Raw genomic sequence first — 13227 nt, forward strand, 5'->3', positions numbered from 1 at the left:
ATGGTACTGTATCTTCAATGCAGAATGTCCGCATCATAACCGCAGGACCTCCGCACCAAAAACGCAGCACATCTCAGACAAAGTTGTTCTGCGGATTTCTGGGAGCTCCTGCGGAATGTCCTGCGGATATATCCGCAGAACACTTTCCCCGTGGGCACATGGCATAAGGGTGAACATTGCATCGTATAGGAAACCCATGTGTGACGCTCTGGCCTATCAGGTCGTCACAGGGTATTGTGCAATCTGCCCTTCTGTGCAATATCCACCTCCTCCTTGGTTACGGGTCCCCAACTTATGGTGTTGCCAATACTAGCCAATCAAAATCCTAGGAACACTTTGCACCACACCCACCAGACACACCTGTGGACGGCCTGAGTGGAATAGGGTCGTCCACTTTGGGGGTTGGTAAGGGGTGGTCAGGAGTGTCAGGAGTAGGTCAGTGAAGCATAGGAAGTGAAGGAGAGAGGAGGTTAGGAGCCGGGCTCCTTGGAAGTAACTAGGTGGCATACAGTGGTCTGGGCCTGGTAGGAGCTGGACCCCTGGTCGCAGGGGATCATGACAAGGGGCACGGAACTGTCGAGGAGGACAGCCGGCGGCCTTGTACCATCACCGGGCTGGGACCAGGGCACGACGGGGTACGTGGACCCAAGGTCAGGGAGTAGCTTCAGGCAACCTGACAATTCACCCAACGAGAATGGAGCCTTCAAGATCCGCTCTCTACCCGCTCCAAAATCGAGGTACTAGCGTAACGAGGGGGATAGGACTTTCCACAAAAATGGTCCAGAAATCCCAAGCTTGAACCCTGAGACTGAGAGCAAGCTCCCACAGTTAGCCACACTGAGCAGTGGGACCTGACTAGTTTTATACTATAGGAGCCAAATAGTAAGAGAATGCAGTGCCAAGGAAAAGGTCACGGATCATCAGGCAACACCAGTGAGAACGGGACCCAAAACTAGCTCACCTCGGCGGCAGCTGTGTCCAGAACTTAGGTTTACCAAGTTGTCGGTGTCAGCTTTGAGGACTGAGTGAGTACGTGATTGACCCTTTCACCCCCAACGGCACTCTATTGTATCATTCCACACATGCACAAACATACACAAACACGTACAAACACACACAAACTCACATAAACACACACAAACACACAAGCACGCACGCACGCAAACGCACATATTATGTTCACCTTACCTTCCGTTCCATCGCCGGTCTCCTGGGACTTGCTGTTCTCAGGTACGGGCTGTGTATCGGGTTACCATAACGATGAGGGAGGAACTTCCGCTGCCAGAGTGCTGACGTCAAAGGCAGGAGACGCTTGCCTCTGATTGGCCAGCGCGCTGCCTTTGAGTAGCGGTGACACGAAGTTCCTGCTTGGTTGCTATGGTTGCCGATGCACAGCCTGGAGTGGAGCGGCGAACTACAGGACCCAGGAGGCCTGCAATGGAACTGAAGGTACACATATTATGCTCACCTTACCTTCCGTTCCATCGACGGCCTCCAGGGTCTTGTAGTTCGCTGCGAGGACGTCGCGATGTACCCGGGAACTACAAGAACCATGAGGCCGGCGGTGGAACGGAAGGTAAGGTGAGCAGAATACTGTATGTGTGTGCGTGTGTGTTTGTTTGTGTGTGCTTATGTGTGTTTGTGTGGACTGCAAGTGGGGGTCAGAGCGCGGTGGATGTATGGAACCGGAAGTGTGTGTAGTGAGTATTTTGCTCGTACAGCAAAGCTTTCTTGTAAACTGAGTTACAAATTTACAGAATGCTTTGCTTGTTAAGCGAAATTCTCATTAACTGGGTTACTCGTTAAGCGAGGTTCAACTAGATACCCCCCTTTTGTTTGAGTGGCCGCACGACCCCCAGGTCCGGACGCCCCTCCAGCCACCGCGGATCCGGATCAGAGCAGCCCGGCTGCTGACGTGGGGTCGGCACACATGCACCTGCAATGAGGTGCAACACAAGTTTTGGGCGGGGGAGGGTAGACTATCAAAAGATGATATCAGGCAGGAAAGGTAACAAGTTCCAGAGTCCAGGACAGGGAACTACAGAGATGCAACTTCTGCACCTTCTTTAGCTACACCCATAGTGGAAAAGAGAAGAGTTGGTGCAGGGGTGTAGCCATAGTGGAAGGATGGACATGACAGGGTTTTGTAAGGCCAGGCACATATGGGATTAATAGGGAGTTTGAGCAGGAAAGGGGTTAACAGGGAATTTGGCTTGTTTGCTCAGCAGGATATGGGGGGAGTTATAGGGATTTGAATGGTCACGTGGTTAGGGTCGGATATGGGATTAGAGGGAAGTTTGTAGGATGGGGTATGGAGAAGGGAGACGAAGTACCTTTATAAGGAGAAGAAGAGCCTTTGCTACATCCTGTCTTGTGGATCCAGGACCAGTGATCAGTGTGCGACCCACCCACCCGTTTTATTTAATGTGGTTAAAAATAATTTTTTGTATAAAAAAATAATAAAATTGTGTTTGAAAAGTATACTTCATTGATGGCAGTTAGGTGGTGGTCTTGATTGCTATGTTGCATTTATGTCATGGCAGCTGAGGTGAGGAGGCCAGGGATAGCCTTGGTTAATGGAGTAAGGGCTCACATCAGAGTTATGCTGACCCTTCATACTTGGTTATGGTTAAGTTCTGGGACGGTTCCAGGGGAACAGGTTAAAATTTGGAAGGGACAGCACTGTGACATTTATCAGCCCCGAGTCGGAGTGGTGCGACTGGGGTTGGTTTCTGGTGCTGTTCAGTGGTTCAGGCCATCCATAATCTCCTGAGAGCAAGGTTACGGTTATAATGGTTATCAGTTTGAGTATGTTCTTAATTGTAATTAATAAAGGCAGCTGTGGCCGTATAATTCTGTATGGGGTACCAGGTTCAGCCACCCCCTGTAGAATAGGTTTATCCATGTTCCTGATGTATTGTTGTTAATTAAGATTCTCATTGTGTATGGTGTGGCCACTAGGTGGCAGTGTGACCTAAAATACTGCTCCCCTGGACTCCTGGTTAGGAAGGGGTTAACCTCAGGGAGGGGAGAGGTAGATAAAAAGGCAAGCAACTAGGAAGTGAGTAGGAGACTCTCACAGTAGAAGAAAGAAGATATAGCCCCAAAGAGCAGATTCTACTCTGACCCGCAGGGTCCCTCCTGTTGCGGTCCGAAGGTCCAAGTGTGAGCCCCACTGGGGCAGATTCCGGACGACGGCAATGGCGGCTGTGCCCTGATCCTGAAGAAGCTATCCCACTATTCCCCTTTTCTTTGTCGCTCCATTGGGAGACCCAGACAATTGGGTGTATAGCTTCTGCCTCCGGAGGCCACACAAAGTATTACACTTTAAAAAGTGTAACCCCTCCCCTCTGCCTATACACCCTCCCGTGCATCACGGGCTCCTCAGTTTTATGCTTTGTGTTGAAGGAGGCACACATTCACTCAAGCTCCCATTTTAGTCAGCAGCAGCTGCTGATTGTATCGGATGGAAGAAAAGAGGGCCCTAACAGGGCCCCCGGCATGCTCCCTTCTCACCCCACTAAGTCGGCGGTGCTGTTAAGGTTGAGGTACCCATTGCGGGTACAAAGGCTGGAGCCACATGCCGTTTTTCCTTCCCCATCCCTTAGAGGCTCTGGGAGAAGTGGGATCCTAACCGGTCACCATTCACTGGGACCGGGGCTCCCTCCGCAACCCCTGGGGGAATCTGACGGAAAGGAGACTGAGTATCATCAGGGACAGGCCCTGCATCTATAAGGTACTCTGTGTCCCCTTGGGGACGGTGCATGGAGCGCCTGTGTTACAGACGCTGCAGCGGCTGCTGTTTTTTTGTGACGACCGGGACTACCGCGCTGACCGCGCCTGTTTGCCGGCCGCGTTATTAAATTTAGTCCCCGGCTTCTGCGGCCTAGTACCATAACTCCCGCCCCCGGGCCTGCCAGTCAGGGGTAAGGGCGGGATGGTCGACTGGACGTCGGCAGTGAGGGCTGGAGCATACTTAGTGTTCTCCTCCCCCCTCACTGAGCACTGTGGGGCACCAGATTCCCGCACTTTATTAGTCACGCCCACGGCTCCCTCCTCCCCTGAGAACTCTGGCAGCCATATTTACAATCACTTCTGCCGGTGGAGGATTTCAGAACGAGCTCTACAGCTCTGGGAGGCCCAGGCAGGGAATCTGGTGGACACACAACCGCTTTGGGCGGTCTGTAAGCCACACCGGTTACCCGGTGCTGGCCCCCCTTGGGTGCCGAAGTGTATATATATATATATATATATATATATATATATATATATATATTTGTATACATTTTCTCTGTTTGGCCGCATTGTTTTGCTTTTGGCTATATACCCTCAGTGATCACTCTCAGAGGAGACTACAGCATGTCGTCCGCAAAGAGCAAGGGTGCCAAGGCACAGGCTTATTTTGCAACCTGTACCTCTTGTGCGGCTATGTTACCTGCAGGTTCCACCTACCCTCACTGTGTGCAATGCTCGGCCCCTGTGGCACTCACTCAGCCGGAGCCTCGGGCACTGGTGGGACCCTCGGCTCAGGTAGAACCGCCGGCTTCCACTGTCCAGGTGGCAGGGACAGAGTTTGCAGTTTTGGCTGAGAAACTCTCTGAGTCGCTTTCACAATCCATGGCTCAGTCTATGGACAGATGGTCTGCTAAGATATTAGAAGCCTTGCAGTCCAGATCGGTCACACAGGCCCCGGGCACTGTGAGTTCATCGCCCCCAGGCCCCTCTCGGTCGGTGCAGCAGAGTGCTCCTGGGGTGACACCTAGGTCCCACGGGGAGGACTCCGACATGGACCGCAGTCCCAGACCGGCTAAGCGGGCTTGCTGGGAACCTTCCCCGGCTTCATCACGCTGTTCGGGGTCGCAGCATGAGGACTCTCTGGAGGATGAGGCGGAGGTCGCAGCTCAGGGCTCTGATCCTGACGTTGCTCTCAATCTTGATACACCTGAAGGGGACGCCATAGTAAATGACCTTATAGCGTCCATCAACCAGGTGCTAGATCTTTCTCCCCCAACTCCACCTATAGAGGAGTCGGCTTCACAGCAGGAGAAACACCAGTTTAGGTTTCCCAAACGTACACGGAGTGCGTTTTCGATCACTCTAACTTCAGAGATGCTGTCCAGAAGCACAGAGCATTTCCGGACAAGCGCTTTACTAAGCGCCTTAATGACACACGTTACCCCTTCCCCCCTGACGTAGTTAAGGGTTGGGCTCAGTGTCCCAAGGTGGATCCTCCAGTCTCTAGACTGGCGGCTAGATCCGTAGTATCAGTGGCAGATGGTTCATCGCTCAAGGATGCCACTGACAGGCAAATAGAGCTCCTGATGAAATCCATCTATGAAGCCATAGGCGCGTCTTTTGCTCCGGCCTTTGCAGCCGTGTGGGCACTCCAAGCTATCTCAGCTTGTCTGTCTGAGATTAATGCAGTCACACGTAGCTCTGCTCCGCAAGTTGTGTCTTTGACTTCTCAGGCATCGGCTTTTTCGTCCTACGCCATGAACGCCGTCCTGGACTCAGCGAGCCGTACAGCGGTAGCGTCCGCCAATTCGGTGGCAGTCCGCAGGGCCATGTGGCTACGCGAATGGAAGGCAGACTCTGCTTCCAAGAAGTTCTTAACCGGTTTGCCATTTTCTGGCGACCGTTTGTTTGGCGAGCAATTGGATGAAATTATTAAACAATCCAAGGGTAAGGACTCGTCCTTACCCCAGGCCAGACCAAACAAACCTCAGCAACGAAAAATTCAATCGAGGTTTCGGTCCTTTCGGCCCTCAGCCAGGTCCCAATCCTCCACGTCCAACAGGTCAGAGAAGGGCCAGAGGAACTCTTCTGCATGGCGGTCTAAGTCACGTCCTCCAAAGACCGCCGGAGGAACCGCCTCCAAGGCGGCCTCCTCATGACTTTCGGCCTCCCCAGACCGCATCCTCGGTCGGTGGCAGGCTCTCCCGCTTTTGCGACGCCTGGTGGCCACATGTCCAAGACCGATGGGTGAGAGACATTCTGTCGCACGGTTACAGGATAGAGCTCAGCTCTCGTCCTCCGACTCGTTTCTTCAGAACATCTCCGCCCCCCGAGCGAGCCGATGCACTTTTTCAGGCGGTGAAACTCTGAAGGCAGAAGGAGTTGTGATTCCCGTTCCCATTCAAGAACGTGGTCGCGGTTTTTACTCCAACTTGTTCGTGGTGCCAAAAAAGGACGGATCATTCCGCCCCGTTCTGGACCTCAAACTGCTCAACAGACACGTGAGAACCAGACGGTTCCGGATGGAATCTCTCCGTTCTGTCATCGCCTCGATGTCCCAAGGAGACTTCCTAGCCTCAATCGACATCAGGGATGCTTATCTCCATGTGCCGATTGCACCAGAGCATCAACGCATCCTGCGTTTCGCCATCGGGGACGAACACCCTCAGTTTGTGGCACTGCCTTTCGGCCTGGCGACAGCCCCACGGGTCTTCACCAAGATCATGGCATCCGTGGTGGCGGTCCTACACTCTCAGGGCCACTCGGTGATCCCTTACTTAGACGATCTCCTAGTCAAGGCACCCTCCCGGGTGGCATGTCAACACAGCCTGACCATTGCTCTGGAGACTCTCCAGAGGTTCGGGCGGATCATCAATTTCCCAAAGTCAAAATTGACACCGACCCAATCACTGACTTACCTCGGGATGGAGTTTCATACTCTCTCAGCGATAGTGAAGCTTCCGCTGGACAAACAGCGTTCGCTGCAGACAGGGGTGCACTCTCTCCTTCGGACCCAGTCACACCCCTTGAGGCGCCTCATGCACTTCCTAGGGAAGATGGTGGCAGCAATGGAGGCAGTTCCCTTTGCGCAGTTTCATCTGCGTCCACTTCAATGGGACATTCTCCGCAAATGGGACAGGAGGTCGACGTCCCTAGACAGGAACGTCTCTCTTTCACTGGCAGCCAAAACCTCTCTTCAGTGGTGGCTTCTTCCCACTTCCTTGTCGAAGGGAAAATCATTCCTGCCCCCATCCTGGGCTGTGGTCACGACGGACGCGAGTCTGTCAGGGTGGGGAGCGGTCTTCCTCCACCACAGGGCTCAGGGAACCTGGACTCCGACAGAGTCCTCCCTTCAGATCAATGTTCTGGAGATAAGGGCAGTGTATCTAGCCCTAAAGGCGTTCCATCGGTGGCTGGAGGGCAGACAGATCCGCATACAGTCGGACAACGCCACGGCAGTCGCGTACATCAACCACCAGGGCGGCACACGCAGTCGTCAGGCCTTCCAAGAAGTTCGGCGGATTCTGCTGTGGGCGGAAGCCACAGCCTCCACCATCTCCGCAGTTCACATCCCGGGCGTAGAAAACTGGGAAGCAGACTTTCTCAGTCGCCAGGGCATGGACGCAGGGGAATGGTCTCTTCACCCGGACGTGCCTCCTCTGGCACTGCTGCCCAGAGTGTTGCGCAAGATCAGGTCCGACTGCCGCCGCGCCATCCTCGTCGCTCCAGACTGGCCGAGGAGGTCGTGGTACCCGGATCTGTGGCACCTCACGGTGGGTCAACCGTGGGCACTCCCAGACCGACCAGACTTGCTGTCTCAAGGGCCATTTTTCCATCTGAATTCTGCGGCCCTCAACCTGACTGTGTGGCCATTGAGTCCTGGCTCCTAGCGTCCTCAGGGTTATCTCAAGATGTCATTGCCACTATGAGACAAGCCAGGAAACCAACGTCCGCCAAGATCTATCACAGGGCTTGGAGGATCTTCTTATCCTGGTGCTCTGATCGGGGTTTTACCCCCTGGCCGTTTGCCTTACCCACTTTTCTTTCTTTCCTTCAATCCGGAATGGATAAGGGTTTGTCTCTCGGCTCTCTCAAGGGACAAGTATCGGCGCTTTCCGTGTTTTTTCAAAAGCGTCTAGCCAGGCTTCCGCAGGTCCGCACGTTCCTGCAGGGAGTTTGCCACATAGTCCCACCTTACAAGCGTCCGCTGGAACCCTGGGATCTTAACAGGGTGCTAACGGCTCTTCAGAAACCACCTTTCGAGCCGATGCGGGATGTCTCTCTATCACGCCTTTCGCAGAAGGTGGCCTTCCTAGTGGCAGTCACATCACTTCGGAGAGTGTCTGAGCTAGCAGCGCTGTCATGCAAAGCCCCCTTCCTGGTGTTTCACCAGGATAAGGTGGTTCTGCGTCCGGTCCCGGAATTTCTCCCTAAGGTGGTATCCCCTTTTCATCTCAATCAGGATATCTCCTTACCTTCCTTTTGCCCTCATCCAGTTCACCAATGTGAAAAGGATTTGCACTTGTTAGATCTCGTGAGAGCACTCCGGCTCTACATTTCTCGCACGGCACCCCTGCGCCGTTCGGATGCGCTCTTTGTCCTTGTCGCTGGCCAGCGTAAGGGGTCGCAGGCTTCCAAGTCAACCTTGGCTCGGTGGATCAAGGAACCGATTCTTGAAGCCTACCGTTCTTCTGGGCTTCCGATTCCTTCAGGGCTGAAGGCCCATTCTACCAGAGCCGTGGGTGCATCCTGGGCATTGCGGCACCAGGCTACGGCTCAGCAGGTGTGTCAGGCGGCTACCTGGTCGAGTCTGCACACTTTCACGAAACACTATCAGGTGCATGCCTATGCTTCGGCAGATGCCAGCCTAGGTAGGCGAGTCCTTCAGGCGGCGGTCGCCCACCTGTAAGAGGGGGCCGTTTTTCGGCTCTTTTTATCGAGGTATTCTTTTACCCACCCAGGGACTGCTTTTGGACGTCCCAATTGTCTGGGTCTCCCAATGGAGCGACAAAGAAGAAGGGAATTTTGTTTACTTACCGTAAATTCCTTTTCTTCTAGCTCCTATTGGGAGACCCAGCACCCGCCCCTGTTCCCTTCGGGCTGTTGTTCTTTTGTGTACACATGTTGTTCATGTTGAATTGTTCTTTTGGTTCATGGTTTCAGTTCTCCGAACATCCTTCGGATTGAATTTACCTTAGACCAATTTATAAGTTTCCTCCTTCCTGCTTTTGCACCAAAACTGAGGAGCCCGTGATGCACGGGAGGGTGTATAGGCAGAGGGAAGGGGTTACACTTTTTAAAGTGTAATACTTTGTGTGGCCTCCGGAGGCAGAAGCTATACACCCAATTGTCTGGGTCTCCCAATAGGAGCTAGAAGAAAAGGAATTTACGGTAAGTAAACAAAATTCCCTTCTTTGCAGAAGACAGATGGTTAGTAAGCCCTACGATGGGGTGGGAGCAGTCAGGGAGCTCACTGTGTGTGGCATGTATAGCGCACGGGATAGTGAACTTGGTGATCTCTAAGGAATCCCAGGAGCTGGGGGAGCAGTCAGCCAAACAAGTCTATCAAGTAATGAAGTCCCACAGGAACCCCGCTGGGGTCAGAAACAGCCCCCTTAGAGGGCAGGAACAGAGAGGAATTGTTGTGATAAAGTTGATTTGTGGCTGTTCCCCATTGGCTGGGAGAGCAGTGCACTTACCTGAATTAACATCATTAGGTCAGGCCAGGTCAACGCAGGGGATGATGAGTGCCGACGTCATGAGGTTAGCTCAATTGATTACCTGCGATGATGAACTCTGCTGAATTCCTGACGTCAACGCTCATCACTGATTTCCATGGCTGCTGCGTTCTCACGAAGTATCGCGGGATCCCGCGACGTCAATGCTATTCACAGCCTCAGGACGCCTGCGAGACTTGAGATGAGATTGCGGCGGTCATGGAACTCATTGACGAGCACTGATGACATGAGATCAGCGGAGTTCATCACCACAGGTAATGAAATTAGGTAACCTCATGACATCAGTGCTCATCATCCCAAAAGCTGCTCACACACTGCTGTGTGAGCCACTGCGGGGCTGGCCAGGGCAGTGGGACATTGCATATACAGTACTGCAGGGATACCCATAGATGGAAGCCACATGGAAGTGCTGCCATGTGGCTTCCGTATATTTTGCGGACCCATTGGCTTGTATTGGGTCACAGTCCGCATTTTGCAAGACAGAATAGGACATGTTCCATAATAACGGAATGGACACATGGACACAGATGGCACACGGAAGCACTTCCATGTGCCATCCGTTCTTACACAAAACATAGAAAAACATGTTATTGTCAGTAGGTTCACAAAAAAAAAGGAACTGACCAGGACAAACGGAACGGTCTTCTAAATGAGCCTTTATTTATAGGAGCCCATGTGTGATGTATACCTCTGCATAACTATACAGTGGTATGATAGAGAAACCCATCTGTCGCTTATGCTGTAGAGAAACCCATCTGTCGCTTATGCTGTAGAGAAACCCATCTGTCACTTATGCTGGGAAATCACTACACAGCCTGTTTAAAGTTATGCCTTAATGTCAGATTTTGTCAATGTATTACTTTTTCTTTTCAAGTTTTACTTGTCAAGTTTTTATGGATGGTCAAATGATTGGAGAAGCTGAAGGCAAAAGTAAGAGATCAGCAGAGAACCAAGCAGCCAAAAAAGCTTTGCAAGTTGTTGAAAATCAAGTGAGTTTTAAGAGATTTTCTTTCCTTCATTCACATTGTGTGAAGAATGTATGAAGAATACATGGTAGTAATGCAGAATGTATACACAAAAATGGTTAATGTAAAACATTGGAACTTGTTTTATTGCCCATTCCAAAAATTTTAGCCTAATTATGTTGTTTCTCCGAATATTACACAGGGTCTTGAATTAATTTTTGCTCCAAAAGATATGCTAGGGCTTATTTTCATTGGATATCCTTTTTTTTTAAGGCTGGCATTAGGGGAAGTCTAACTTCTCTGGTTCTAACTCTCTTAGGGACTCTAACATTTGCATTCTGAGGTTAAGATTGTTTAAGGACCTTTGGTTACTTCATAGTCATCTGACCAAAGATCTCTTAATTGCAAGAATCTAAATGAACTGAACAGGAGAGAAGCTGGTATGCAGCACTGGCATTAGGGAGAGCAAACTGGGAAAATGAATTCGGCCCAATGGGGGCCCCAGCATTTATATCCTTATGACAAGACTCCTTAAGGACCTTTGTGACATTACAAAAAAAAAAAAGTCACTATGATGTAATAAAGATCTCTTAATTGCAGGAGTATAAAGCTGAAGAGTAACGATAGGCAAAATACGTGTTACAGTTCGGGTTCAGTTACCTGGATAAAAATAAAATTTAAAAAAGTTAAAAGGAAGGAAAATAGAGATTAAAACAGGAGAATTATACTAACCGAGTCTCTAGCGGCTGTTACACTACTTGTGGGTATGCTCATTAGCTCTTATGCATATTCACTGCTGCCCCCACAGTGTCTGTGATTGGTTACAGTTATACTGCCGACTTTGAACTCAATGCCGGATTACCGGATTAGGCAATATGTACAGATTGAGTATATGGGTGCAAACATTTCTGCACCAAATCTTCATCTCCTGGAAAAATAAATCACTGAAACTGCATCAAAATGCATGCGGTTTTGGTGCATTTTTTTTGCCAGGAGATGCAGATTTGGGGCAGCAATGTCTGCAACCAAATACTCTATGTGCACACATTGCCTAATCTGGTAATCCAGCATTGAGTTCACTGACTTCACCTGAGGCTTCTTTCACACATCCGTGTCTTTGGTACCTGTAGTGTCCATTTTCAAAAGAAGCGAAGACACATTCACATGCATACTAATTAAAGTCAATAGAGATCCTCACACCTCCGTATATTCACACAGACAGTGTCCATGTTAAACAACTGCATGTCTGGGTGATTCTCACAGAGACAAGTCAGTTGTTTTTTTTTTTTTTCTGGCAGCAGGGGTCAAATACAGACATCCATCTGACATACGTATGACACGTGCCGTAAAAAAAAAATGGATGATACTTAAATCAATGTTTTTTTATGTGTAAAGCTAGAAAAATTATAGATAATTGCTAGATAGATAGCTGGGAAAAGCCATGGTTATTTGTCCCTTCCCAGGGATAAAAATATCAGCCCGCAGCCACCCGAGAAGTAGCGCATCCATTAGATGGGTCAATTCTGGTGCTGCGCCCGGCTCTTCTCATTTCCCTGGTGCTGTGGCAAACTTGGTAATATATGGGGTTGATGCCAGCTGTGATTTGACAGCTGGCATCAAGCCCTGGTATTAATAATAGGTGGCCATATAGCAGACAGACACCTCCATTACTAATCCAGTAGATGAAAATGGTCAAAAATACAAAAATAAAATAAAATATTTATAATAACCCCGCTCCCCCTCGGACACCAGCCCTTATTCACCAATTTATTTTAAAAAATAAAAATCCTTTTACGTTCCGCCATAGTCCACAAGGAGGTCTCATGACGTTCCTCCAAAGAGAACATGAAAGACCTAAAAAAGACTTATTAAAGAAAAAAGATAAAACATACCCTCATTCACCAATTTATTACCCATATGGAGGTCTCACGTAATTCTCAGACTCACTGTCCCAGCTTATAAAGAATAGAACGTTCCCTATAGGCTCGGACACCAGCCACTACTGACTCTCACACTGTGATGTGTGAGAACCACGGAATGGAACTGCACTGACATCATAAGTTCACAGCATGTGGCTCACACAGTAGCGTATAAACCGCTGTGGGCAGTGACAAGGAGTGACGTCATGAGTTCACCACAGTTCACTACCTGCGGCAGTTCTCACACAAATTATCGCAAGAGCTGGCTGGTGTGACGAGTAGTGACATCATGAGTTCACCGCACGTGACAGACGTCATCTCTCAAGATACGGTGTGTAAGAACTGGAATAGGCAGTGAACTGCAGTGAACTCATGACTACACTCTTCGTCACTGCCCACAGCGGTTCACACGCTACTGTGTGAGCCACATTCTGCGATCTGCGGTAACCTTATGACGTCTCCATAGACCTGCATTAGATGTGGAAAAACGCTCATGCTTTTTTTAGTGTATTTCCACAATGCAAATGCATGAAAAAACCCATGTAATCTGCTTCTAAGAATGTCTAACGTTTTGCCAATGCCAAATATGAGGAAGCTTCCAAAACAAAGCAACTTTATTTAAAATATAACAGCCCGGTGACAAAAACTGCAGCATCAAAAATGCGATAAAAGTGCAATGAAAAAAATGCAGGTAACCTTATTTACATGATACGTGCAGAAATTCTGCAATAGCAAAACTCACCAAATACTCAATGTGCACAGATGGCCTTGGTGTATGTTTGCACACACTGTTTTTGCTGTGGATTGGTCTGCATCAAAAACTAGAGTGTTGGCAGTAAAAACATTGTGCAGGGTACTACACGCGTTTTA

The 13227-nt window shown here is 49.9% G+C and overlaps 1 protein-coding gene across 1 annotated transcript in view; it reads left to right on the forward strand.

Moving 5' to 3' along the window:
• The window catches only part of LOC142296190 (interferon-induced, double-stranded RNA-activated protein kinase-like), a 166739-nt gene that overhangs the window by 9369 nt on the left and 144143 nt on the right, over positions 1–13227 (forward strand). The window contains exon 3 of the mRNA XM_075339493.1: positions 10348–10462. Within this exon, the coding sequence (XP_075195608.1) occupies positions 10348–10462 (115 nt within the window). The remainder of the gene's footprint in view (positions 1–10347; positions 10463–13227) is intronic.

The sequence above is a fragment of the Anomaloglossus baeobatrachus genome, chromosome 3, assembly GCF_048569485.1.
Source record: "Anomaloglossus baeobatrachus isolate aAnoBae1 chromosome 3, aAnoBae1.hap1, whole genome shotgun sequence".
NCBI lineage: Eukaryota > Metazoa > Chordata > Amphibia > Anura > Aromobatidae > Anomaloglossus > Anomaloglossus baeobatrachus.